Source organism: Halichoerus grypus, chromosome 1 (assembly GCF_964656455.1).
Source record: "Halichoerus grypus chromosome 1, mHalGry1.hap1.1, whole genome shotgun sequence".
NCBI lineage: Eukaryota > Metazoa > Chordata > Mammalia > Carnivora > Phocidae > Halichoerus > Halichoerus grypus.
Genome location: NC_135712.1, coordinates 11,588,651 through 11,614,313, shown reverse-complemented (window position 1 = coordinate 11,614,313; position 25,663 = coordinate 11,588,651). Strand labels below are relative to the sequence as shown.

General features: G+C 42.7%; 1 protein-coding gene across 2 annotated transcripts in view; it reads left to right on the top strand.

The window, feature by feature from the left end:
• Positions 1 to 25,663, top strand: part of MRPS6 (mitochondrial ribosomal protein S6) — a 64,223-nt gene that overhangs the window by 33,955 nt on the left and 4,605 nt on the right. Inside the window, exons 1-2 of one of the 2 annotated variants that reach the window (XM_036080431.2) lie at positions 8,090 to 8,206; positions 15,697 to 15,836. In XM_036080431.2, coding sequence (XP_035936324.1) covers positions 8,204 to 8,206; positions 15,697 to 15,836 — 143 coding nt within the window. In that variant the 5' untranslated portion in view covers positions 8,090 to 8,203. Of the gene's footprint in view, positions 1 to 8,089; positions 8,207 to 15,696; positions 15,837 to 25,663 lie in introns of those variants that run through there. The other variant, XM_036080430.2, reaches the window with a different exon arrangement.

Here is a 25,663-nt window from a genome sequence, read left to right as displayed (position 1 = left end):
GTAGTTTGCATTTTGCCGCATTTGCTTTGTCATTCTCTCTTAATCATACACTTTTCTGAACCATTTGAGTGTTAAGTTGCAGACACCATTCCCCTCTACTCCTTAAGTACTTGGAGTATATTTAAGACAGTCACTCATAAAATCACAGTATAATCATCAAAATCTGGAAAGTAACAGTGGTACAATATTTTAATATGAAGTCTTGATTCAAATATTGCTGTTCCAATAATGTCCTTTTACAGCATTTTTTTTTTTTTTTAAGTTCAGAAGCTTTTATGTCTCTCCCTTTTAATTGGCAGCAGTTCCTCATTTTTTTTTGTCTTCCATGGTATTTACATTATTGAAATTTAGAAGCCATTTTGTGAACGCCCCTACCCAGTTTGGGTTTGTTTCCTTATGATTAGATTCACACTATGCGTTTTTGGTGGGTATACGGCATAAGCAGTAATATGTCCTCTGAGCTTCACATTGGGAGGTGTGTGATGTTGTGTTGTCCCATTATTGTTGACACTAACTTTGATACTTGATTAAGATAGTGTCTGCCAGGTTTCTCCCTTGTCAAGTTACTGATTTTCCTTTTGCTAATAAGTAATTTGTGGGGAAATAATTGGAGATTATGTAAATAACTTATTCCTCATCGAGCTTGAACTCCTGATTTCAGCATCCATAGGTAATCGTTGCCTGAGCAGTTATTACTATGATAATGCAGAACAGTGATTCTGTTTTTGTTTTTGTTTTGTTTTGCTATACTAAAATGAAGAGTTTCCCTCTTTCCCCAATTATTTATCAGTATGAACTCATTTACTGGGTTATAATCCATTACTGTCATTATTTTGCTCAAATGTTTCCAGATTTAGCCAGTGACACTCTGCAGGCCAGTTTCTGTGTCCTTCATGACACATTTCCATCACACACACTTCCTTATTTCCCAGAACAGTGAGGTGTTTTCATAGGTTATCTTGTGCTTTCCCTGCCCCCATCAGGATCAGGCATTTGGTAGGGAATGGGATTTAGAAACCAGGGTCTGGGTGTGCTCATTCTTACAGGGGTAAACATGCCTTCTCCCTGGCTCTTTTCAGTATACCGAGGTAGGAAATTCATACATACCTACTGATGCCTCCCAATTCTAAATGAGCACTAGAGGGTTCTTTTTAGCTTTCCCCCATTCTGTGTATCTCCCTTCTCCAAGTGCAAGAAATCGGATAATATTGACACATTAACTCATTTTTTTTTCCAATTCTACAAATCCTTAGAATTAAAGTTTTTGCATGTCAAAAAATATCTTTAAAAGTTTTGCTGAATATGGAATTGTAGATTGGAAAGTGTTTTTCTTCAGAGATTTGGAAGCATAAGACCATTATTTTCCTAGCTTCCAGTCTCAGTGTTCGGAAATTTCATTATTATATGCCTTGAAAGTTTTCATTCAGTGTCCTGGCCCTCAGTGGGCTCTTTCAATTTGACAGTCCTGTGTCTTTCATTTTTGGATGTTGATTCTCCCTGTTTTCTCCTTTCTGGAACCCCTTTTGTTCAATTCTTGGACCACATGTAATGGTCTGGTTAATTTCATACAGTCTTTTGTTTTTTAATTTTCTTAATTGTCTTTGTCTTTTTGCTCTTTCTAAGGGTGTTTCTAAACTTTATCTTCCAACCCTTCTGTTGAAAAAGAATTTCTCAGATATTTAATTTTTCAGGGCTCCTTTATTCCCCGAATCTTTCTTTTTTTATTGTCTCTTGTTGCGTTGATGCTGTCTCTCCTCATCTCTGAATGTTTTCTCCTCCTGCAGTGTTTGTTTACTCCAGTTTTTCCCGTGTTGGGCTCTCATATCAAAGGCTTTTCTCAAATGTATGCTGATCTTTGGCTGTGGGCTTACATCGAACAGGATGGACTACCAAACGTGTGGGCGGAGCTCGTCAGCTTCATTGTTTGGCCTTGGTGGCCTGGCTGTTTGTTGGATGACTCCTGAGGTATCTTTTGAACAGGTCAGATTCCCCAGAGAATATTCTTTGAGTTCTTGCCTGAAGGATAAAAGGCCTTGGGCCACTATTCTGGGAGCTAAGTGGGGAAAGAACACAGGGGTCTCTTTCAGTATGCATTTTTTTCTCAATTTCTTTTTGGTATGGAACCCCCACTTACAGCTGTGTGTGTATTTCTTCCAATCCAGAGGTTTCTCTCTGTTTTGTCCACTCCAGAGAATAAACTTCCAAACATGCATCTAAGGATCCAATTATCCTTCCACTTTTGACAAGCCTTATTTTAATCTCTCACTTGACCCCCACTTTCAGAGGTGTACCCAGCGTAGCCAGTTCTCGGATCTTTTGAGGAGTTCTGCAGTGTAAGTGTGGTTGATTCTTGGTTTTCCACATTGCTGCTTTCTTCCATCCACTTGCCTTCTTATAAAATTGAATTGCTGTTTTCCCATCTTCCTCATTCTTGCAGAATTGTACCTTTAAAAAAAAAAAATCCCTTTACTATAGCTTTAGTAGGTTTTCAGGAGGGAGCATAATTAGATGCTTGTGTTGAATCTTCCAACATCCGGGGAAGTCCTGGTATCCCCTCTTCACTTAGCATTTGAAAGTTGAAATTTCAGAGCCTATAGCCCATTTCTGCCCTTCCCAAAAAGAACATGTTGCCAACCAGAAGCACGGTTGGAGTTTTAAAATTCTGCTTATCTCTGTAAGTGCAAAGCTAATGATTGTTTACATTTTGAAGGGGCCTGAGAAATTGCATATTTCATTCTTCTGTATAATGCATGAAGCCCACCTATCAAAACATTCTTTTTGCTTGTGAAATTGAACATACACAGTCCATGAAACATGAACAGGTGTACAGCTTAGTGAATATGTTAGTTACTGTTATTTGCGGTAGTTAACGTTCTGCAAAGTTGCCTCTAACACTGAGTCAGTGAATATTGAGTCATTGCCCCTTGAGGAAGTACATGGGTAGGTTCCTGTGAGCCTCTGGCTGGTCACCACATTTTAATTAACTAATCGATACATAACCTCATTTTTTTTCTCATAAAGACATATTAAATATGTATTTTTGATTTGAAATCATTGAGCTCAAAGCCTGTAATAGCATCCTAACTCATGCCCTGAATGAAGCTTATCTAATACATTTTTTTCCCGTAAGGCATAGCACATCCTTCTTGCACTTAGGGACACTAAGACAGCACTTCACCTCACTCGGGCATTTTAAACAGCACCAACAAAAAGCACAAAAATGTGAAAAACATGGCACTATGTAGGCTGCAAAAAAAGGCACCTGCTTTACCATGGGAGATCTGAAGCAAGGCAGAGCCTCCTCGGTTGTTGGACCTCAGCTGGGAATGTGTGTATTGGGTGGCAGATTTTCCACCAGTCTCCACACACGCATGTCCTCAAATGACTGTGAAAGTGGTGGGAGTGCTGATTTGGGGGTGACAAACAAAATTGAGCTAGTAGGTGAACTGGCATGTATGCGTTCCACAAATGATGGGGATCAGCTGTATGTGTGAAGCAAACACCCATGTAACTACCACCCACAGGAGCTAGAACTTTTATCAGTCCCCTCTCCCAGAATGTGCATTTTGCTTTCAGAAAGTTCTGCTTTGAAAGGGGTTTCTTACCTCCAGTCTGCTGCTTTAATTTGATAGTTCGGGTTTGGCCTCTGCAGTGTTACCTTTTCTTCTCTTTAAGTATTTGAAGATAAATACACTCTTAAGTCTCAAAATCAGGCTTCATCTTCTCCATTCTCTTGGGTATGCAGCACAGGACTTGGGTTTCAGACCCTTTACCTGCAGTCTTATTTTTTTCTGGACAACTTTGAGGCAGTTGATATCCCTTTTTATATGTGGCCTCCTAGTTGAATACAGTACTCCAGGGTACACACTGAGGTTAGACTGTAGGGATGGGAAGTAAACACAACAAAAGAGGACTGGCATTTCCTTGCCTTCACTCTCCTTCCAGCTGTAACATGAAATTTCACTGTCATACCCTCTGGCAGACTCTGTATAATCCTGTTGACTCTTCATAGTGCATAGAGACAGCATGACTTGCTGACTCAGTTTCCAGAAATTTTCAAAGCTTTTCAAAGTGTGAGTTTGGATGTGTAATATTCCCTTTATACGCTAGGAGTAGAATGTCCAGTGATTCTTGATTATGTTCCAAGAATCTTGAGAAGTTTGGAGGCACCTTTATGAGCCTGGCTGTTTCTTTTACCTGTTTATTCCTCATTCCTTGACTGTGCATCTGTTTTTTAACCAACAGGATGTGCTTTAGCTTTATTAATGCATCTCTGTCTTTTGAAAATAAAATGGTGCTGTTTTCCTCTTGTAGTTGAAGATCTTATTTCTCCTTGAATTTTATGACTTGGCTTAACCTTCTCTTCCTTTTCAGTGAATTAAGTGCAGTTAGCAACTTTCGTCTCTCATCTTTCCATTTATTCTTTGACTTACGTATTCATCATTTATCGAACACGTTCTGTGTGCCAGGTTCTTTGCGTCTCCAGCACCTACTAAAGATGAGTAAGATGCAACCTTGAAGAAGCTTAGTTAAGAAAGGGGACGCACTCCTACATAATTACACTTGGAAGATGTGTGTGGAATGAGAGGGATAACACATGGGATCGCAGACGAAAGGCACAGTTCTCCTCGGAAGCAGCTGAATCTTGAAGGATGTTTTTATTCCTTTAATTCCACTGTGCTTTTATACCCTGCTCCTCCCTGCTCTTCAGAGGAGTGTGATCCCTCAAGTGCCTCCTCTCATCACTTGAATTAAGCACCACTGCAGCGGCCTGGTCGGTGGACACACTGTTGGTCTGTTGTTCAGTAGGGTGTGCAAATCTGACTCTTGCCAAAGCCCAGGTTTCTGCGTCTATCAGTGCGTACTTTAAAAAATAATTTCTTTGAACCCAGTCAACGAACACATTTTTGCTAAAACCGTACACTGATGTTTAGAAGATTTACAGGATATAAACATGATTTTTTTTATAACCCTTTTATCTCCACTCACTCCATCTTTTGCCGGTTCTTAGCTCCCCTAGTCTTCATGTCATTGCGGTGCTGCCCTCCTCCTACTCTCTAAAGAGGCTGAACTGTAAGGTGAAGGCAGGGAACTGAATTGTGCATGAAGGAGAGCAATCAACAAGACAGGTAGCTCGATGATGTATACCTGATTCCTGCTCTCACTATCAGTTTCATGAGCTTTGGCATTTCATTTACTTGCTGCCATAGTAACCAGGACTCCTGCCAATCTTCCTGTTTCCCATCTTTTATTCATCTGTACGTGCATCTGGAGGGGGGATGGGGAAGATAGAAGTGGAAATCTCCCAGTAAAAGGGTGTGGATTTTGGAATGTCTAAAGAATAGCAAGCATAGATATCTTAATTTTGGCATTGTTTCCAGCTGTTGAAGTAGTATTAACCACAAGTAGTCACCTGTTGGGGTTGTCATTTCTCCATTTCACATTCAGGGAGAGCTCCATTATTACTGTGAAAGAAGCGGAGCTATTATGTTTATTAGAGTTGTAGGAGATCACTGCTGAAAATTCTTTATAAACTACAGTTCAGCCCGACTCACTCATTTTTGAGATGATGAGAAGCGATGTGGTTCTTACCTCTGTCTGCACCTGGAGCGCTAGTGCCCGGGATTCTTAAATTCCCAAGCCACTTGAATCAAAGTATCTGAGGTGAGACATAGACCTCTCGTTTTTAAAGTTCCTCAGATGATTCCAGGGTACTCTAGAGGAATGCCTTGGTGATGCTGCCCCTTTCCTTTGATTTACCCAAATCGTGAAAGGGATAGTTGATTGTATGTAATTAAGCCTCCAGATTTGGCCTTAAATAACATCTGATTGATACTCTTTGACTTGAGACCTGGGAAACCAGTGGATTATTTTAGGAACAACACTGCATTATAGTTGAACTACACAGAATTGCTGTTAACTTAGGCCCATAAGTAACTGACAACTAGTAAATTCATATAAAGTTGGATCTCATGTAATCATGACTTTGTTTTTGCTCTGTGAGTTAGTTCTTTAAATTTATTCATTTCTAACCTTTTGATACCAAGGCTCGTATCGATGTCTTCCTGTGGGCTAGCTGCAGGGGTCCCTTGGATGCCTACTGCATTTTGCAGCTGAAGTTACTTCACTGGTCATCCTGCTACCTTTACATTGGCAAATTCAGCCATGCTATGAAGTGTGACTCCCTTCTCTGCTTTATTATTTGCCCTTTGTTACTGGCACACATTAGTATGCGTGGAACTCAGGAATCATTGGACTCTTCTTGCTCCTGATTTTTTTTTTTTTCTTCCATTCTTCCCTGGGTTCTTTTTATTTTCATCACATGCCCCAAAGAATACATTTTTATGTCTGATTTCCCAGTTTTCAAGAATCCCAGTTCTGGCTACATGGCTATAGAATATTGTCAGATTCCTTTGATGTTTCTCATCCCCTTGATTTCATTGGCCACTGTGTTCTCAGGGCCAGCCTCAGCCTTGTCCTGTCACATCTCCTTGGTTGGCTCTGATTCTAGAACCAGTGATCTTGAGGCCCGTGACGTACAGATTTCCGGTTTTTCTCTGATTTCCAAGACATGGAGCAGCCAGCGTAACAGCTCATGGTGCTTTAAGTACAGCTTGCAAGACTCTTTCAGTAACCACTGGGCTATGCATCGATACCTCTCTGATTATTATTAAAAATCTATATGGATGTGGAGTCAGCGAATGAATTCTGAATGTTTGAGGCATAGGTTTAAGACTTCAACACAGTATTCGCAAATTATGGCATCCATCGTAAGATAGCAAACAGTTGGCATAGATTTAGGGGAAAAAATACTTTTATTTATTTATTTATTTAATTAATTTATTATTTTTAATTTAAATTCAGTTAATTAACGTATGTATTATTGGCTTCAGAGGTAGAGGTCAGTGATTACTCAGTCTTATGTAACACCCAGTGCTCATTATATGACATGCCCTCCTTAATGTCCATCACCCAGTTTCCCCATCCACCAACCCCCCTCCCCTCCAACAATCCTCAGTTTGTTTCCTATGATCAAGAGTCTCTTATGGTTTGTCTCCCTCTCTGATTTTGTCTTGTTTTATTTTTTCCTTAGAAGAAATCCTTTTAAAAACAAAACAAAACTGAATTTTACTCAACGGAAGTTTGTTTCTAGAACAACTTTTATTGCTCATTGTGAAAAATCAGATAATAAAGCAAAGTGTAGAAAAAAGAAACAAACCAGAATAGTCCTCTCATTTTAATGCTAGGGAAAAATAGTAACATTTTGCTGTATATTCATCCAGACCTTTTCTCCATGTATGTATACATAAGTACTTTTTTTTCTTTTAAAAAAATATGGATTGACCTTACATGCCTATTTTTAATTTGTGAAAATATTCTTATGTCTTATATAAGGATCAACATCCTTTTTCTAAATGGTGGTATCGTACTGGTTCATTCAGTAAAAATAATTTAGTGAACCAGTCTTCTGTTAATGGGACAACTGCCTTTCTATTTACTGTCCTAATAACTTTATGGTGAGACTTTTCAAAGCTAAGTTCTTGTGCATGGGTGGTATGGCAGTTTTCTCAGAGTAAATTCTTAGAAGTGGCTGTGGGATTGAAGGTATACACATTTGAAACTCCTATATCCTGCCATTTGCCCTCCAGAAAGTTTACATTTTTACCAGTAGTGTAGGTGAAGGTTTGAGGAAACTGAACTCAACGTGCTAAGCAAAAAAATTGCCTTGAGTGGACAAAAGCGATGGCTTCCGTGTGTACCAAACACAGTGCCCGTGTTGATTCTGCTCCGAATATAAATTCCGTCCGAATCTTCCTGTTCTTCTGTCTTGCTGTTAGTCCAGACCTGCCCTGAGAGAGCGCCCTAACGACCCTCTTCACGCTGCTAGAGGAGGTATTCCGCTGTTGGGGTCCGCCTGCAGTCTGCCCTCCCTAGCCCACCAGTCACAGGTAGCTGCTCCTTTGGAGTTCTTTTTGCTTCGGTCTTGTCTGTGTTTAACTTCCTTTTTTAATTAATTTACCTACATGTGTCTGTCTTCATGTCTATATCACAGACTTTTAAAGGGCTGGGACTTTGTGTTTCACGTCCCCGTGGCTGCCCTTTCGGAGGTGGATCTCACCGTAAGCAACCCAGAAATACTTGGCTTGAAGAGGCCTTGAGGAGGATGTTTCCAGATAACAAAAATTAGTTGGAGCCTTAAGAAATGGTCAGTGTCTATACTTAATCCCCCAAATGGCAGTTTCATCAGGTTCAGCCTGTATTTCTGGTACCCATAGAACGTGGTATGCGCATTCAGTGTTTTCTCCCTCCTTTTCCAGACATCAGGAACAAGCTTCCTCTTTACAACTGATTTGTGTCGTTAACATTATTTTAAAATTGTTCCCCAATAAAGATTTCCAGGTGGCCTCGTAAAGATGATCATGTAAATTAAATACCATATTCATGGGTGCTTTTCACTTGCTCTACATTTTAACCACTTTCGGGGCTCTGTAACTTTGTTAAATGGTCACATGATACGTCTGAACTGTAAATGTACAGTTTTTAATCTAAAATCATTTTTAAAATTTGAGGTACTTTTTGCAGAGCACATGACAGTTGCTTATAAAAACGTTTTTCAGTGCATTCTCCTATTTGTTACTTTCCTGGTACACTGTATGTATGTTGGTTCCCTTCTCTTTTCCCATCCTTCCCCACTTTTGACAGCCTGTTAAGTCTTTGTTCAGTAGTTAGTCCATATTTGTTATAAGTGGTCTTGTAAATATGATTCATGGGCAAAGTGGTAGAGCAGTGCAGTTCTACTTCTGGAAGCATTTTCTATCTTTAGCCTTTGAAAAAGCCTATAAAATTTACTATTCTGGTCACTTAACCGATAAGTTATACAGTGTATAATAGTACGTAATATGTAGTCGTGTTTGAACATGCATTTATGTAGCTTTACTTTTTTTTTTTTAGTGTTCTAGATTTGTCCGTCCTGAATCTTATACTAATTTTTAGAATAGCTTCTGTGCTTACTAGTCTTTAATCCTTAATTACCTAGAGGACTGCAACTCTTGATTCAAATTGTGGGGCAAAAAGGGGGTTCTCTGAACATAAAAATATTTTATAAAACCGTTTCTGTGGAACCATTTTCAGGGTTGGCCTTTGCAGATGTCGTGAGGCGGGGCTGGCACTTGACACATCTTGAGGTAGATGGTGGTCCCGTGTGTTCTTCCAAGGTCTGTTAGTGACAGACTGCCCTTAAAGCCTGTACTGCTGTTGAAAGGTGCTCACAGATTTTCTTTTTTCAACTGCTGTCAGAATCTCAGTGCAGAATTTCAAGGACATTTTTTTTTTAAGGAGATAAATCCCGGAATTAAGATGCAGCAGAGAATGAGAAAGGCTCTCACATTTACATTTTCCCAGGTTTTGGGAGTTTCTGACTTGGCTCCGCCTTTCATAAATCCTCCGTGCTCCCGGGAATTGCACACCTCTTTGTTAAGTGAGAAAGGCGAGGTGTAGGTAGGTGCTGCGTGCTGTTCGGTGTGCATTCCATGTGCCTTTTACTTCCTGCTGGACTGTGAGGGTGTTGTAGTGAAAACCGAGTGCATGTGAGGGCCACCGGCTTTAAAATCTTAATCATTGCCAGAGAGTCTAATTCACAAGATAATTTTGTTGACAAGCTTCTCTTCTGGGACGAACATATGTTTAATTAGATAAAACATTGGTTATTGACCAGTGGTATTTATAGTACTCCCATGACTTTTTAGCTTAAGTAACCTTACTGAAGGGGGATTTTAATTTTGCCGGCAAGCAGAGAGATCCTTCCTTTTATTTTTCCTATCTGTTTGCTCCCATCTTTATTGTAGAAACTTTGTCCATTAGAATCTCTAGAACTGCAGTTTTCAAAATGTAGCCTGGGCTTCCTAGGGCCCCTCTCAGGAAATCGTTACAAAAGCAGTAGTGGGTAAAAGAGCCGGTGCCTTAATATAAATCCAGGCAACAGCACCAAACCTTACTAGTCGTCAGTGTGTTCCTCACCACTGTGCAATTGTAGTTTTTTTTAAAAACCCAGTTTCACTTCAGAATATCCTTCAGAATGATGGGTGGTGCCAGAATAGTATTGGAATTTAATCTTGGCAAGGGCTTTAGAATTAGCCAGTCCAGCTTCCCACCCAATGCAAAAGCTTGATTCAGTGGTCATCCTGCATCTTTGCACTTCTGGTGATGGGAGGGAGGCTCGCTGCTTCACATGGCAGCCCGTCTCGTTGATATAGCTGGAATTTTCAGAAATGTGTGGTTTACCTATTGAGGCTCTGTTTCTCTGTAATTTTTATCCTTTGATTCCTGTCTAAACCTCAGGGTCTGATCAAAATATGACATACCTATTTTTTTCAGAGTAGCCCTGCAAATATATGAAGTTTTGGGTTTCCCGAGTCTTCTTTTGCAGGCTGAATACTAGTAGTTTTAGTAATTAATAAGACCAAAATTGGTTATTTTGTCCAGTGTGAATTTTTTAAAGTATTGTTTAATATAAATATTTTGGCTAGTACTTTATCTTATCAGGAAATAATTAAAAGAGTCTAAGTTTAATATTTATATTTGTATATGTACTTGGACTTGCTATCTGAAATACATGAATGTTTAGTTTCACTTCTATTAGATGAATTCTGGATTCTTTTAAACTACAGTATTAGTATTAACGGCATTTTGGCACTACATGAAATAAATAGAAAAACACTAGTATTGTCATTTTGCTTGCTTCAGTATTGCAGTTACTAAGTGACAGTGAGCTATATTGTATATGGAAAGAGGATTCAAATTGTAGTTGAGATGGGAGGAGACTTAGGGTTCCTCAAGAAAAAAAAGGGAGTAAGCAAGCAAAGGAGGTGGAATTGATACATTTATTTACTTATTTAACCACTGTTTCTAGTGCCTGCCCCCTGGTATGTGGGGTGTTTTAGACTTTGGGAGTACAGATGAGTCCATGACAGACAAAAGTCCTTGCTCTCTTGCAACTTACATTCTAGTGATGAAAGAATATTTACAGATTGCCACAAGTGCGGTGTAGAAATAACAGGAATGGCAGAGTACCTGGGGTGGGCGGGGCGCTTGTGGGTGATGAGGAGCACAGAAGAAAAGAGAGGGAGACCACTTGCAAACTCTGTGTGTCCCCAGGATATTTTGAGAATTACAATATAAATGTTGTTTGTGGGAAGCTTGTAGAGGCAGAAAAGTTGTTGGGAACTGCTGACTCTGCACACGAGAATACTGAGGCACAGGTTTAAAAATGGATAAATTTTAACAATTCATCCAGGGTTGTAACTCATTTGTGAATGAGCTGGGACTGGAATCCAGTTTTCCTAGTTCCCATTCACATTCATTCATTGTTTCTTTTCCATAGTTTTTTTCAAGTGAATGTTTTTAGCCCCTCAGTCTGTGCCTTGCCAAAATAGTGTTTCATTGCCATATGGTGGATTGGAGGAAAGTCTTAAGGAGCTGCTTTCAGATGGGATGGGAGAAGCCTATGAGAAGCACACACAACCTTTCTTAGAATAGTTGGAATTAAATGGTTCAGAGACCTTGAGAATGAGCAAGATCATTTACTTCCTATAAACCATATGTTCTTAGAAATTGAACATTGTGCTGGGTTGGATTGAGGAGAACATTTTGTTTTGAAGCCTAAGAATTTTATTTTAATAGAGCTGTAGGTTTCACCAGATGAGGAAAGTTGAAGTTGGCACCCTGGGTTGATTAGGAGGTGAGGAGCTTGGTGGTTGGAATGGTGAATCTGTACTCACTTCTGTGAATCCTGTGGTGAGGTGAACAGCCAGGCTGATGTTGTTCACTTAGGTTGGGGCCATGTGTGTCTACCTGATGACCCATCCCAGGGGGCATTCTCTGTCTGCATACCTCAGTGGCCCAGGCTCATGGTTTTTATTTGTGGTGCATTTTAGGGTTAGTGGATTGAGGCCTTGCCAGCATTCCTCAGTCCATTGCAATGTAGAGCAGAGGTTGGCCGGACAGTAAATAATTTAGGCTTTGCAGGACATACAGTTTCTGATAAAATTACAGATCTACCTTTAGCACGAAAGCAGCCACGGGCACTATGTAAATGCATGAGCTAGCTGTGTTCCAATAAAACTTTATTTGCACAAACAGGTATTGAGGCAGATGGCTCACGAGCCCTTGTTTGCTAGACCCCTGCTGTAGAATGGTGAGGTAAGGTAATGGGACAAGTTGAGCTCTCCTAATAAACAAGAAATATTTTTTTTTGGTTGTTAAAGATTTTATTTATCTGAGAGAGAGAGAGAGAGTGCACATAAGCAAAGGGAGGGGCAGAGGGAGAGAGGGAGAAGCAGACCCCCCACTGGGCAGGGAGCTCGACATGGGGCTCTATCCCAGGACCCTGAGATGATGACCTGAGTCGAAGGCAGACACTTAACCAACTGAGCCACCCAGATGCCCTAACAAGAAATATTTTTGCTCCTCCATCTTTCTTTTAAAACTTGGGTTCTGTGAAATTACCATGAAATGAATGTGGCCATTGCCACAGTCTACAATTTGACCTTGACATACTAAAGTCAAACAAAATGTATTGATATTTTCCTAGAGTTACATTCTTGTTAGGTAGCTTTACCCTTTTTTGGGACAGAAGAAAATTTTTTATTTCAGAAGCTCTTCAGAGGGGGTTGTTCCATGTTTCATACTGTAAGCAATTGGAATTTAAACAAGACGAGTTACTGAGATACTCCTTTTTAATCAGGCAAAACTGAAATTAGGGGCGCCTGGGTGGCTCAGTCGTTGGGCGTCTGCCTTCGGCTCAGGTCATGATCCTAGGGTCCTGGGATCGAGCCCCACATCGGGCTCCCTGCTCCGCGGGGAGCCTGCTTCTCCCTCTCCCACTCCCCCTGCTTGTGTTCCCTCTCTCGCTGTATCTCTCTCTGTCAAATAAATAAAATCTTTTAAAAAAACAAAACAAAACAAAAAAACCTTTAATTAAAATTTATGATTTGGGTAGCTAATCAGAAGACTGTAATCCATCAAAGTTTGGGTTTTTTAAAAAAACCTTACCCACATCTTTATTTGGAAAAACTATTTGTCTGCCTTATCATAAGTTAATTGGTACAACACCAGGTCAAGAAATGACATTGTTAATGAAATGAAATATTACCCTGCTGTTACTAATGAGGGTTCTGCAGAAATATGGAAGTGTCTGTGAATTAATGAAATGTGAAAAGAATTTAGTCTCCATGTTGATTAGAACTATATAAAAATACGTTTGTATAAAATTGTAAGGAGAAATTGCCATAGACTTTTTACCTGGTTAGTGTTAATGTGAAGTGATTTGGGCCTTTGTTTTTATTGTAGGTAGGAAATGTCTGTTTTCTCATAAAGCTGGTTAAATACATAAGTACAATTTTGAGTAGGAATTTAAAAAATCCCTAGTGAGCTGCAGTGTGAGATGAAAGTAAAAATTTTATTTCTCAACCTTAAACTAATAGTGCATTCACAGCATTTTAACAGAATTCGGGTCAGAAAGAAAATTTATAGGAATGGTGGATTTTCTTTGGTTACTGGAGTGCACGCTTAAAATGATTCTCCATTGTTCTTTTCACTTGATCTGAAATGAGCCACCGGAAGGTACCCTTAGGTTCACTGCTGCACTTGGTGCTCTCTGCCTGCATCCCTTCATTTATGTCTTTGAGGAGAACTGTCCCTTTTCCTTGCCGAGGTGTCCTCTGGCATCCTCCGCCTGTCCCCCGATTTTTTCCACTGGTGTTACTTCCCTTGCACCAGGCTCTTCCATTTACTAGCTGCCATGTCCTCTCAGAGTCCTGGCATCTCTCAGAGGCCCCAATTTCCAAATCGGTAAACCTTCTTTGCTCTTTTTTTTTTTTTTCCCCAGTGAAGATTAAATATATAACAATAAAACACTAGACCAGTAGTGGGCTCACAGCAGTTACACAAAAAATCAGACTTGCCATTGTTGTTATTTAAAACAACATCTTACATTTTGTCCTCTTGACTGGTTCATTCCCCTTTAACTACTAACCTGTTCGCGTTCTCTGCCTCCTAAAACATTCTGCTCAAACTTGTTTGCTCCTCAGGCTCTCGTGCTTTTTCTTTCCCTCCATTGCTGTCATGCCTCTACCACGGAAAGTGGCCGTGTAGCTTCTAGCCCCATCCTGCTGTGTGACCCATACTGCCCCCATACTGTGGCATTTGCTTTCTTTTCATCCTCTACCCTGTCATTCTGGAGTCTGCGTCTTCCCCGGGTTTCTGTGACAAGGTGGGCCTGATTTTCCTTGTACTGTTTGACTACCTTTTCTGTTTGCTTCTCTGACTTCAAGTTCCCTTGTCAGCCCCCACATGGTTGTGTTCTCTAAGGTTCTGTTGCTCTCTTCTCTCCCCTGCACCCTCCCTCCACCATCGCCCCTATTCCTGGGGCTTCAGACAGCCCTCCTGTGCAGGTGATTCTTAAATGGGTAATTCTAACCCGCCCTGTTACTTTGAACTTAAGCTTTACATCCTGAGAGGTCAACCTTGAGGAGCTGTGGGCAACTCCAACTCAGCATGTCAAATTCATCTTTTTATTGTTCCCAACCAGCTTCTGCAGATTTCCCTGTAGCTGTTAGTAACAATACCATTTTCCCAGCCTCCATATTTTGGGGCCCCTCCTTTGCCACATCTCTGCCTCGTTCTCGTTCTCCACATTACCTTAGCTGCATCTTCTCAGGTTTACCCTGTAAAGTATCTTTGTTTCCAAAGTTCTTTTGTGTATACATATGTAAAGAGAGAGATCTGGAAAGAAGTTCACCAAAGTGTTTAAAGTCTTTGATCTCTGGGTGGTGGGATTTTATACTGTTTGAATTTTGTTTTCTTAACAGGTATTTAGTATTTATATGCTTGCACCCAGCCTTTTACCTCTCAGCCCTCCTGTGTCCTGATCATCACCCAGTGGAACTCCTCCTCCTCATTTCCTCGGTGCACTCATACTTTCTTGCCTTTGTTCCTTTACTCAGAGCTTGTTTCATCGGTTCTTTGCATCTCCCGTTGTCACTCTTCAGGGCATTCATTTTCCCAACTGAATGTGCCTTCCTTCACAAGCTCTCCGGTCTCTGTGTCACTTCCTTTGTTCTGCCCTCTGGTCTTCTGAGGTGGCTTTTTGTGTTAATCCCTTTATTAGATTGTAAGCTCCAAGAGAGCAGAGATTGGGTCTTACTCATCCTTTTCCCCTTTTGGTTATAATCTCCCTATTTTTCTTTGGGCACAACCCCTTTTCCCACTGGCTGTGGTTCTGGTGGGATGGTCAGTCAAAGTGTCCTGCCAAGAGAATGGGATGCTCTTCCCCTGGAATTTGGATTTTGAGTCATGGGATACAAGGACTGACAATGATTGGCGTGGATTCATCCTGGCCAAGGTGCTCTGAAGAAGCCATTTCTTAGTTCCTGCTTCCCAGATCCCTGCAGCTGCTCTGGTTCCTGAAATCTCCGAGGCCTGGTTCTTCAGATTGTCCTTCGTATCTGTGAGCTATCTCGTATCCTTACACTAAATGTCTCTCTCTTTAAATTTTAAGTTAGCTAGACAGTTTCTGTTGCTTTTTTCCCTGCTAATAGAGCTGTTATGATTGGAACTGACCAGACTTAATCATTCTAGTTCTTATGTTGATTCTGATATGTTTTTTTCTTCTCTTTAAAAATGAAAACAAAAAAACAGCCAGAGACTGCTGCTGCCTTGAAACGTACGGTAGAAGCCCTGATGGACAGAGGGGCGATAGTGAGGAGCTTGGAGAATCTGGGTGACCGAACACTGCCTTATAAGATTTCCGCCCACAGTCAGCGGCACAGTAGAGGAGGGTAAGTTTCTTCATGAACCTCGACAAATGTCTTTGACAGGCTGTAAAGAATACTGTTTAGTTCATCTTAGAAATGATTTTAATTTCTCAGTAGATCTCCATTGCGCCAGGTGGTGTGTGGGTACATACTCTAGTGGTGTTGTGATTTAAATGGACTCCAGTAAAGTTGGCCCATAATAAACCATAATCAGAGCACAAAAACAAGTCATGTGAGGAGCAACAGGCGTGTAAGCTTTTGATTGCGGGAAACTCTTTTCTTTCTTTTTTTCAAAGATTTTATTTATTTATTTGAGAGAGAGCATGAGAGCGGGGAGGTCAGAGGGTGAAGCAGACTCCCCACTGAGTGGGGAACCTAATGCAGGACTCGATCCCAGGACTCCAGGATCATGACCTGAGCCGAAGGCAGTCAGTCGCTCAACCAGCTGAGCCACCCAGGTGCCCTGCGGGAAACATTTCTTGTCAACCTAAGCACAGTTTTCCCTTGACATTTCTTCAGCTTTGCCTTTAAAACGCCTCAGTGAGCAAGGTGCTGTCCACATACTCCGTGCATCCTTTGTAAATAATGTGGGTTGCAGGTAACAAGCAAAAGGTACTTTGAGTACTGTTGTGTGTAACCAGCACCTGACCCACGATAGAGAAATGGTTTTATGTACTCCAGACAATAATCACAATCCTCTGTTACGACATTTTTTCTCACAAAAGTATATAGCACTTTCCTCAAACATATCGAAGATTTGACTCTGTAGTAATAACTATCCTTGTAGAAATTCTTTGATATCGGTTTGCTCGTTGAGTTGATCTGAAGCTTCTCTGACCCCTGGTGATGTTATTTTTACACTCATGATTTCTGGTTTGGAGGAGAAATCTTCTGATACTGTTGAGTTTCCTAGAAGTAGTGATAGAGAAGATGGAAATGAGTTTTTAGTAGTGGGAAAGTCCAGGCATTGAAGACTCCATTCTCCCTCCAGTACTTGCCAGCAGTGTGGCCTTCAGCCAGTCTTTAGCTTCTCCGATTCCTGCTTCCTTGGATACTGAGCTCAGGTGGCCATCCTCCCACCCACTTTGTCGTGGGGATCAGATGAGATCATCTCTCCGTGTGCTCTCCAGACAGTGCGGAGCGTGGATGGTGCCGCTTCACCCACGAGGAGAGGCCTGCGTGCGGTCACGCCTCACACTGAGGCGTTCTTCCTGCATTTAAGCCTCTGCCGAGGGGCGGCACATGCTGCACATTTCATCTTTTGATTGCTTCACCTTGTTTTGTGCTAGCGTTCAGCTTCTTGAGAACACCTCTGAAGAGAGTGCCCGCGGCGTTGCTAGGCAACAGGAAATGCATAGTGGCGATTCCTCTGCCACAGTCGTAACAGAGAGGGATGGAGATTGTGTGTGTAACATTTTTTTTTTTTAAACTTAACCACAAAGGGGTTTCATTTTAACAGCAAGGCTATGAGTCCTTTTGCCTTTTTGTTTAGAGAGGAGCGTATAAAATTCAGCTAAGGATTATTAGCCAGGTTCTCAGTTGGAAAGCACTGAACAGGGAGGGAAGCCTGTTCCCTCATTCATGTGCTTTCAGGGATGTGCACTAGGAGTGCTTTCTTCTGCCCCCTTTCCAAGTAGAATTTGTTGAGGGCTGGTGTGACCGGCATTCTAGAATTTGCACTTCTCACAACTGCTTGGGTATTGCTGATCCTGCTGTCCGAGGACCACACTTTGAGAACCGCTGTATCAACTCTTTAGTTGTCAGGCCTCTGCGTGCAGTGCTGGGGTTGGGTGGTGCTGTTTTTCTTTTGTGGATGGAATAAATTCAGATCCTGGAAGAACTCCCCCGGAACTAAGCCTGAACTGCTGACTTAGCCCCACGTTCCGGATTCCTGACAAGGTGCATGTGCCCCACCGAGGACTCTTGCTGTCACTGTCACTTTGTTCATTTACATTTAATGATTTTATCTCTGGTTCTGTTACTCTCAGACCCCTCAGCAAAGGAGGAGCAACATTTGTAGAGTGTAATGTATGTGTGTATTGTATATAGACACAGAACCTCCCTCCCAGTTGGGGAGGTTCATGGTTTACGCTTGTTTTTCTGGTATTAATCAATGTCTCGTATGTATTTGTTTAAGGTAGTGTTTTCCAAAGTGTGGTCTCTGAAATACTAGTTACACAGTTACGCTCCACCAAAAAATGGTGTGTGTGTGTGTGAGAGAGAGAGAGAGAGAGAGCATTTAGATGTGGGATCCCTTCTAGAGATGCGCAGCATATGTGAGTGTAATAATGGTGAGAAGCCCTGCAGTAAGTTGCCTTCATTTATCAACTTTATTTGACTGTTACCTTTTATTTTTGTAACACTCATTAATATGCTTCACAGTGACTTTTGGTAAAAGAGGAGATGAGGGGCTAATGTATTTTGGAGTTACCGGGGTAAAGATTTAAACTTGAGTGGTGTGTCATATGTGTGTAGTGTGGAACTTAAGGGTAGTCTGATATTCTCGTGACTTCCACCAGTCCTCCCCTCGGGTCACTACCCCCAGTGATGTTTGTACCAGGCTTTTTGTTCATTTGGTAAGGTCTGTGTGTGCGCTGCACATAGTCACATAGGGTGTTACAAACATGTATTAAGTGGATTATGTGCCAGGATTATGTGCTGGGTGCTGGAAAGGCTCAATTTTTCCAAGTGATTAAGAAGAAATAGTGGACTTGTTTGTTACGAACTTAGCATTTGAAAGTTTTTAACTCTTAGAACATCCCTGGAGGCATGGCATGTATCTGTAATTTGGTGAGGCGCTGGTTTGAATCCTGAGGTTGGTATGTGAGAGCTAGTTTTTTTAGCTGGCTAACGAGTGAGCCTAGATGCCCTCCGAGAATCCACATCACATTGTGGTACTGTTGGTATTATGTGTTTGTTTCTCTTACATTTTATGGGAGGAAATGTATATCCTGCTGGTATTCCTAGGTCTCGGGATGGTTCTTGTGATTGTTGCGGTTCCTGGTCACAAGGAGTTTTCAGTTGAATCAGGGACTTGCCTGCACATTGCTAACCTAGGCCCAGCCAGGAGATACAAGGGCGGGGGCCTAGCACAGCAGTGTCAGCTGGCCTGGCTGACAACCAGTCTCTGCTACAGTTGCTTCCCATCTTTTGGGTGATTGTCTCTGTCATTCTCCATCCTCGCCTCCTTCCCCCAAATCCCTGCCGCTGGTACACACCTGCCAGGTAGGCCCAAAAGAAAGATGTGTGGGTAGAAAAGTGCATAGGTAAGAGAGGTACACTGCTGCCTCAGGGTTACCTGGGGAGTCTCCCCGGGGGAGGAGGTAGTACCTGGTCTTTATTACTGTATCAAGTCTATGACCAAGATATGCCAAAATTTCAAGTACACTTGTTATATTCCAGATATCAGTTAAGTTGTCCCCAGGTGATGTGAATTAGACGAGGAAGGAGTTAACCAGATGCCCCGTTCTCTTTGGGCCATGTTGGGGTGGTTGGGAAGTTTGGGTCTTCTGGACCACATTTCTAGATGGAGGCTCTGCTTACTCACCACCTGTTGTCTCCAGCAGTGTCTGGAAACGATTGGAGCCTGACTCAGAGTTGGGGAGGCCGTTGGGGGGTAGGTCTTACGAGTTCTGAGATGCATGCTCAGCTCTGCATTTGCTTTGGTCTCCTGGGGGCCCATAGAGTTTTTCTACTTTGTACCTTCAGATGCTCACCTTTATCAACTCTGAGCAAGGGAAGGTTGGTGTAGAAGATTCTTACTGTATTCCTCAGAGTCTAAAAGGTGGTGATGTGACATACGCAAAGGGGAGCAATGGTGGGGTTGCTAAAAAGGGTCAGGCCTTTTCTGAGCCGTGGTGTCAGGCGCCGGCTGCCAGAAGCACTGGTGTCAGACGCCGGGGCTGCACACGCCAGTGTAAGGCTCTCTTTCCACTAGATGGGGCTGGACTGAGACTGAGCAGGCTTTTGGTGGAGGAGAGAGAACTGTAGGACAGACTGTGGTCCATATTTCAGTGTTGGGCTGGCGCTTGTTTGGAAAAGGATGCCCCCGATGGGCTTTGACCGTTCTAACCACGTCTGATTTTACTGCATTGAGATAGGACTTACTCCAGAAGGCGTGTGTAAAGGAACTCTTACGTGTGAAGAAGGTTTTTCTTGCCTATTTTGTCCCTTCTTTCTTCGTTCTCATCTGTATTAAAATGTGAATAGGTGCTTATAAGATCTGCTGGCCTACATATAAGATGCCCTTCTATTTACGGGTAAGCAGAATGATAAAAATAACCGGCTCTGTGGTGAATCAGTGGAATTTTACTGACTCGCTCCCCAAATGTGTCTGCAGCTTACTCCAAGAGAGCTGGCACCCTCTCTAGAGGAGATTGATTCTTCTCTGTAGTTTTCCTGTTAGCTAACATTTCCATGTTCTCGTGCTTTCCTGCCAGCATTAAGTCCAGGCCAGCATCCTGACCCCATTCTTGTGTGAAGGTGCTCCACAACTGGGTTTCAAGGCAGAGCTGCTGTGGCCTTGGAGGTTTCTTTTTTAGGGGCAGCATCTTGAGATTTGTAAGGATTCTGCACTAGGTTTAGTGGTTTTAAAAATGTATGAGACACAACAGATATAAAAAGAATAGGGCTTTTCCATGCAGAGGGTTCCTTGGTTTTAAGGTGAAGAATTCACTGTCTCAGTGAAGCCTGAATCCAGCAAGGTTTAACTGAAACAGTCTAGAAACTGGCATTCAGATGGATCTGTTTCCGAGCCTGCAAAAGGCTCGGAGATGCTCCATGGTTTCAAATCCCTCCCATCCCCCACCCACCGGGAGCCACCGAGCGATTCAGTGGAAATTTCCACTTGTCTGCCAGGGGGAAGGGGAGGCTGTGAGTGTGCGACTGTGTCTGAGAGAAACAGAAACAAAGAATATAACTCAAATTCAGGCAAGCGCTTTTACAGTAAACTTGTAAAGAACAGGGTTAAGACAAAAGTGAAATCAGCAACAAATAACGACCTTGAAGTGTAGGAGCACCGCAGGAAGACACACATCTTCCCTCCACGGCCTGGGGGCAGGCAGGGGGTGGTGACAGCTTAGGCAGAAGGCGACTGGGTGAGCCTAGGGGTAGGACTGCAGAGAGGAGGAGCGAAAGGCCAGTGGGAGCTGCTGGTTCCCTCGGCAGGCCAGTGCTGGGGAGGCAGCGTGGCTGGTGGCCTTGTTTTCCAGGGCCGGGCTGTCTGTCCTGGGGAAGCCATTCTCGGGGGCTTCTCAGATCCCCGGGGGTTCAGTCATGGTAGTGGAGAGATTTGGAGCGTTGAGTGTCCTAAGTCATCAGCTTGAATACCACATGGGCAGGTTCTACCTGTGAAATAGTTCCCTCTGCCTTTTGAACACTGGACTCTGCAGTGAGAGCTGCATTCGTGTATCGAAGCGCTGTTTGTATTTTCTCTCCTTGCCTGGTATCCGCCATCACTCTGCTTCCGCCTCGGCAGAGTCGGTGCTGCGTAAATGTTAGGTGCTCTCCGTAGAAGAGAGAGAGGCGTGGGTAAAGCTGGTTTCTGCCTTGTAGATGAAGTGCGATTCTGTAATTAGAACCACACGTGGGTAACCACACCTTTAAATGTAAACACTGCTGGGCTTTGTGTTTAAGGCAGGGGTGACGCTGACATCAGCCCTGGCCACCTGACGTACACGACCACTTCACAGTGCCACTGAGCGGCACAGGGTTGAAGGGGCTGGGAATGTATGATCTAATTAGACTGCAGCTGGCTAAACTGGGTTTTCCAAAATGATTTGTCCATTTACTGATTTAATGGTTGATTAGAGAACGGAAAACTGGAGAACTTTTTTTTTCCTTTTTGAAAAGGCAGCTTTGAAATATGTCGAGGCACTTGCAATTGTAGTCATAATTCTCAACTATTCCAGCTTAAATTATGAGGAAGGAGATAAGAAAGAGTCCACATGTGTTGTGACTTTGGTCTTGTTTTTGGTTCTGCCTACCTTGGTTAGGGTAGAAGTGAAGATTGATATTTAATTGTGGTTATTGAATCCTCTCGATCCTTCCCTCTTAGGGCCAGACTGACGGTGGGGCAGAAGGGTCTCGGATTCCTCTGGAGACACTGAGACATTCCTCTTTTGCCCCCTTCCCTTGAACAGCTGCTCATCTGGATTTCAGAATGGCTTCTCCGTGGCAGCCTTCAGGATGTAAGGAGTTGAGATCAGGGGAGTTCGAGGTCATTTTTTTCAACCTGACTCCCATTTGTATAGATCTGTTATGGACCTGTGTGGTCACAGGAAAGGGATCCTTACAGGCATCAGGAGCTGCCCAACCCACTACTCGAAGTAGGCTGTTCGTAGCCCTCACTTTCTTCAGGTGCGAAAATGGAAAGGCAGGGCTGCACTCTGCACGCTGTCATGTCAGTGTCATTCCTCGGGTCATCCTTCTGTAGTTAGAAAAGCCCAGCAGCTGGGAGTCGGATGTCCATTCCTGTCATCTCCACAGTCTCCTGCAGGACCGGGGGACTTGTCTAAATAGTGGGAGCCTGGGTTTCTGCCAGCACAGTAGCCCTGTGACCACTCTCTCCATCTGGACTAAATGTTCTGGGAGGTCGAGGCCATATGTACCTCCTTTTTAGCCTCTTTGAGGTCTGCCCATAATAGATGTTCACTGACCAGTTAAGTTTGTCCACTTACCTGAAAAAAAAAAAAAAAAAAAAAATATATATATATATATATTGGCAGCAGCCAGGAATTGGTCATGGTCTTTTCTGTACGGGAAAGCCATAATGGACTATTGACCTGTGTGCTTGGGCCACTAAGGTGGGCGGAGATTGAGTTTGTCCTCGATTTCTGCTTGGTTCCCTCATGGTGGGGAGAGACCACTTAATGCCCTAGGAGGGAAGTGGGAGGGTAAGAGCTTCAGCTGTCAACCAGGAGTGGTGAATACAGTAAGATCTACCCATCTCTGAAGCTACTTGCCCTCTTCTCTATTTTGGCAGTGTTTCATTTTGTGGAAATTTCCATGGTATAACAAGGAGCATGGGAGTAGAAGCAGTCTTTGCCCACACGAGCCCTAGGCACAGATCAGCAGGGTGATAAGCATGAAATGACTATCACAGCTGTAGTTGTGGGCACAAACCTGTTTGCATTTTGGCCATGCTCTTGTTTAGGTTTGGTTGCTAAAGGGAGTGTCATGAATGGTGGAGGGAAGGCACACTGGGTAAAAGGTAAAGGCTAGAAGCGTTTTTATAGTAACAGGGATCTCCCAGAAGCCAAGTTACAGCCTAATCTTAGGACGTCCAGGCCTTTTTCTAGGTAGGACTTCTTCTTATCCTTGAGAAACCTCTAGAATGCTGGCTGTAGATACCAAGAGATGTGGTTGACAGAGTGGGGAACTGTGGGGTCTGGAGTCTGGAACTTGCCTTTTACTCTGTGACCTGGAGCAGTTCCCCAGTTCCCTCATAAGCAACACGAAGGGCTTGGACTGCACTGTCTTCACGGCCCTCTCCACCACTTATATTCTGTGATTCTGTAACCCATTGGTCCCAAAGCTATGTGTGGCTTCTATCCTGGAGTCAAAAGACCTGCTTTGTTAGAATCCTGGCCGTGGTCACTTAGTAGCTGAGTGACCTTGAGCTAATGACTTAATGGTTATAAAACTCAAAGGAGGCAATGTGTAGGAGGAGCACTTTAAAAACTCCTAGAGCAGTAGTGTTGCTAGGAGAGGGCTCCTGGACCAAAACAACACGCAGCACCATTTCTCTTCTTCCACTTTCTGAATTGCCACATGGAGTGGAGCGTCCACTTCCTGTTCAGCTTCTTCCTCAGAAGCTGTTTAAAAGATGTGAAAGCACTTTGAAAACTAGAAAGTTCTATCTATATAAGACACTTTCCTCTTAAGTCCTGAAATAAGAGGTTTCTGCTAGTATCTGGCATCTAGCTTCCATCCTTGGGTATTCTTTTTACCCTTATCACAAAATGGTACCCAAAAACTTTGGGTGTCTTTCTTCAGATGATTTGGTGAGTGCCAGTGTGTGGACAGTGTTGTTTAGGAAGATTGCATGTGAGTTGATTTGTGGGCAGTTGGCAACTGAACACCCACTTTCTCTTAAAAACATGTTTAGACACCGAGGCTAGCCCACAAAAATGCCTCTGGTACAGTTGAATGGAAAACGGAACAATGGTTGCCGAACCCCAGATAGGCTATTGAATAACTTGAGTACTTGACTGCTAGGGCAGGCTTAACTGGAGAGCAGGAGACCCCTGTGGACTTTCTGGAGGGAGGGGCGTACTTGGAATACTTCCAGGACTGGCAGTGGTGATTGCCTGGGTTATCGAGCACCCAGAGCATGTCAGGCCCATGCTAAGCACGTTCCTGCATGTTACCCTATGTGTAATACATGGCATTTCACCAGCACACTGCCTCAGGCTTTAAGTGTAATAAAAGAGGAAGACTATTTTAGGGAAACTAGACAAAAGAGCAAGCGAAGAGGAAGGAGCTATAGAATCAAGTATGGTGAGAATGTTGGTAAACAGAGGGTGGAGGTCATAACTTGTCAGTGGTAGTTTGGAAGGACACTTTGATGAATACGGAATGAAAGAACAAATGAATAGAATGGGAAGAAAGTGATGCTGGGGCTATGCTGGGTGAGACAGTTCCTGCCCTGGCCACCAGGCGGCCATAGTTATTGCGGGCTGGGGGAGTTAGATAAAGGGCTGGGGATTGGCAGAGAGAAGGTAATTTAAGATTGATCACACTGACTTTTTAGGCTCTATTGTAGAGCCTTACTCAGGGTAAGTAATCAGTAATTAAATTTGAACAAATGAGCAGTTTTTAAGTTGGGTGATTGCAAACCTAGTCCCTTTTATATGAAGTAGAAATAAACAAATGGAATTGTGCCTTGGAAAATTCGGCCATTTGGTGTGTAATGTTCAGAGGAAGCCCAAATGGTAATCTCATCAGTGAGCAAATGTACAAGTTACTTCCTCAAGAAGTTGGCCTGATGATGGGAGTTTACACCTTTTTTTAAAAAAGATTTTATTTATATATTAGAGAGAGAGAAAGGAGCAGGGGGAGGGGCAGAGGAAGAAGCAGACTCCCCAAAGAGCAGGGAACCCGACGTGGGGCTCGATTCCGGGATCCTGGGACCATGACCTGAGCCGAAGGCAGATGCTTAACCAACTGAGACATCCAGGCGCCCCTACACCATTTTTTAAAAAAGATTAATTTATTTATTTTAGAGAAAGTGCGAATGGGGAAGGGGCAGAAGGATGAGGGAGAGAGAGAATCCTCAAGTAGACTCCTCTGCTGAGTGCGGAGCCTGACACGGAGCTCGATCCCATGACCCTGAGATCATGACCTGAGCCAAAATCAGAGTTGGACACTTAACTGACCGAGCCACCAGGCGCCCCAGCTGGCACCATTTTTATTTTATTTCTTGGGAAACTCTGGGAGTCTTCATTATCTGTAATTGCTCCCCCATCACCATCACCCATATCAAATCATTCACCAAGTCCTGCCCATTCAAATGCTCTTTATGCACCATTATTAAATCAACAGCTTTATAGAGATACAGTTAACAACACAATAAACTGCACATGAAGCATACACTTTAATAAGGTTTGACACATGGATATATACCTGTGAAATCACTACAATCAAGATAATAAATAAATTGGTCACCCCACAATTTCCCTTCTGTGTCCTGTGATCATTCCCTCCACTTGTTCCTGTCTTTAACAACCAGTGGTCTGCTTTCTTTCCCTGTAGATTAGTCTATATTTTGTAGAATCTTAAATAAAATCAGACAGCATCTGCCCTTTTTTATACTAGTTTCTTTCAGTCAGCAAAAGTATTATAAGATTCAT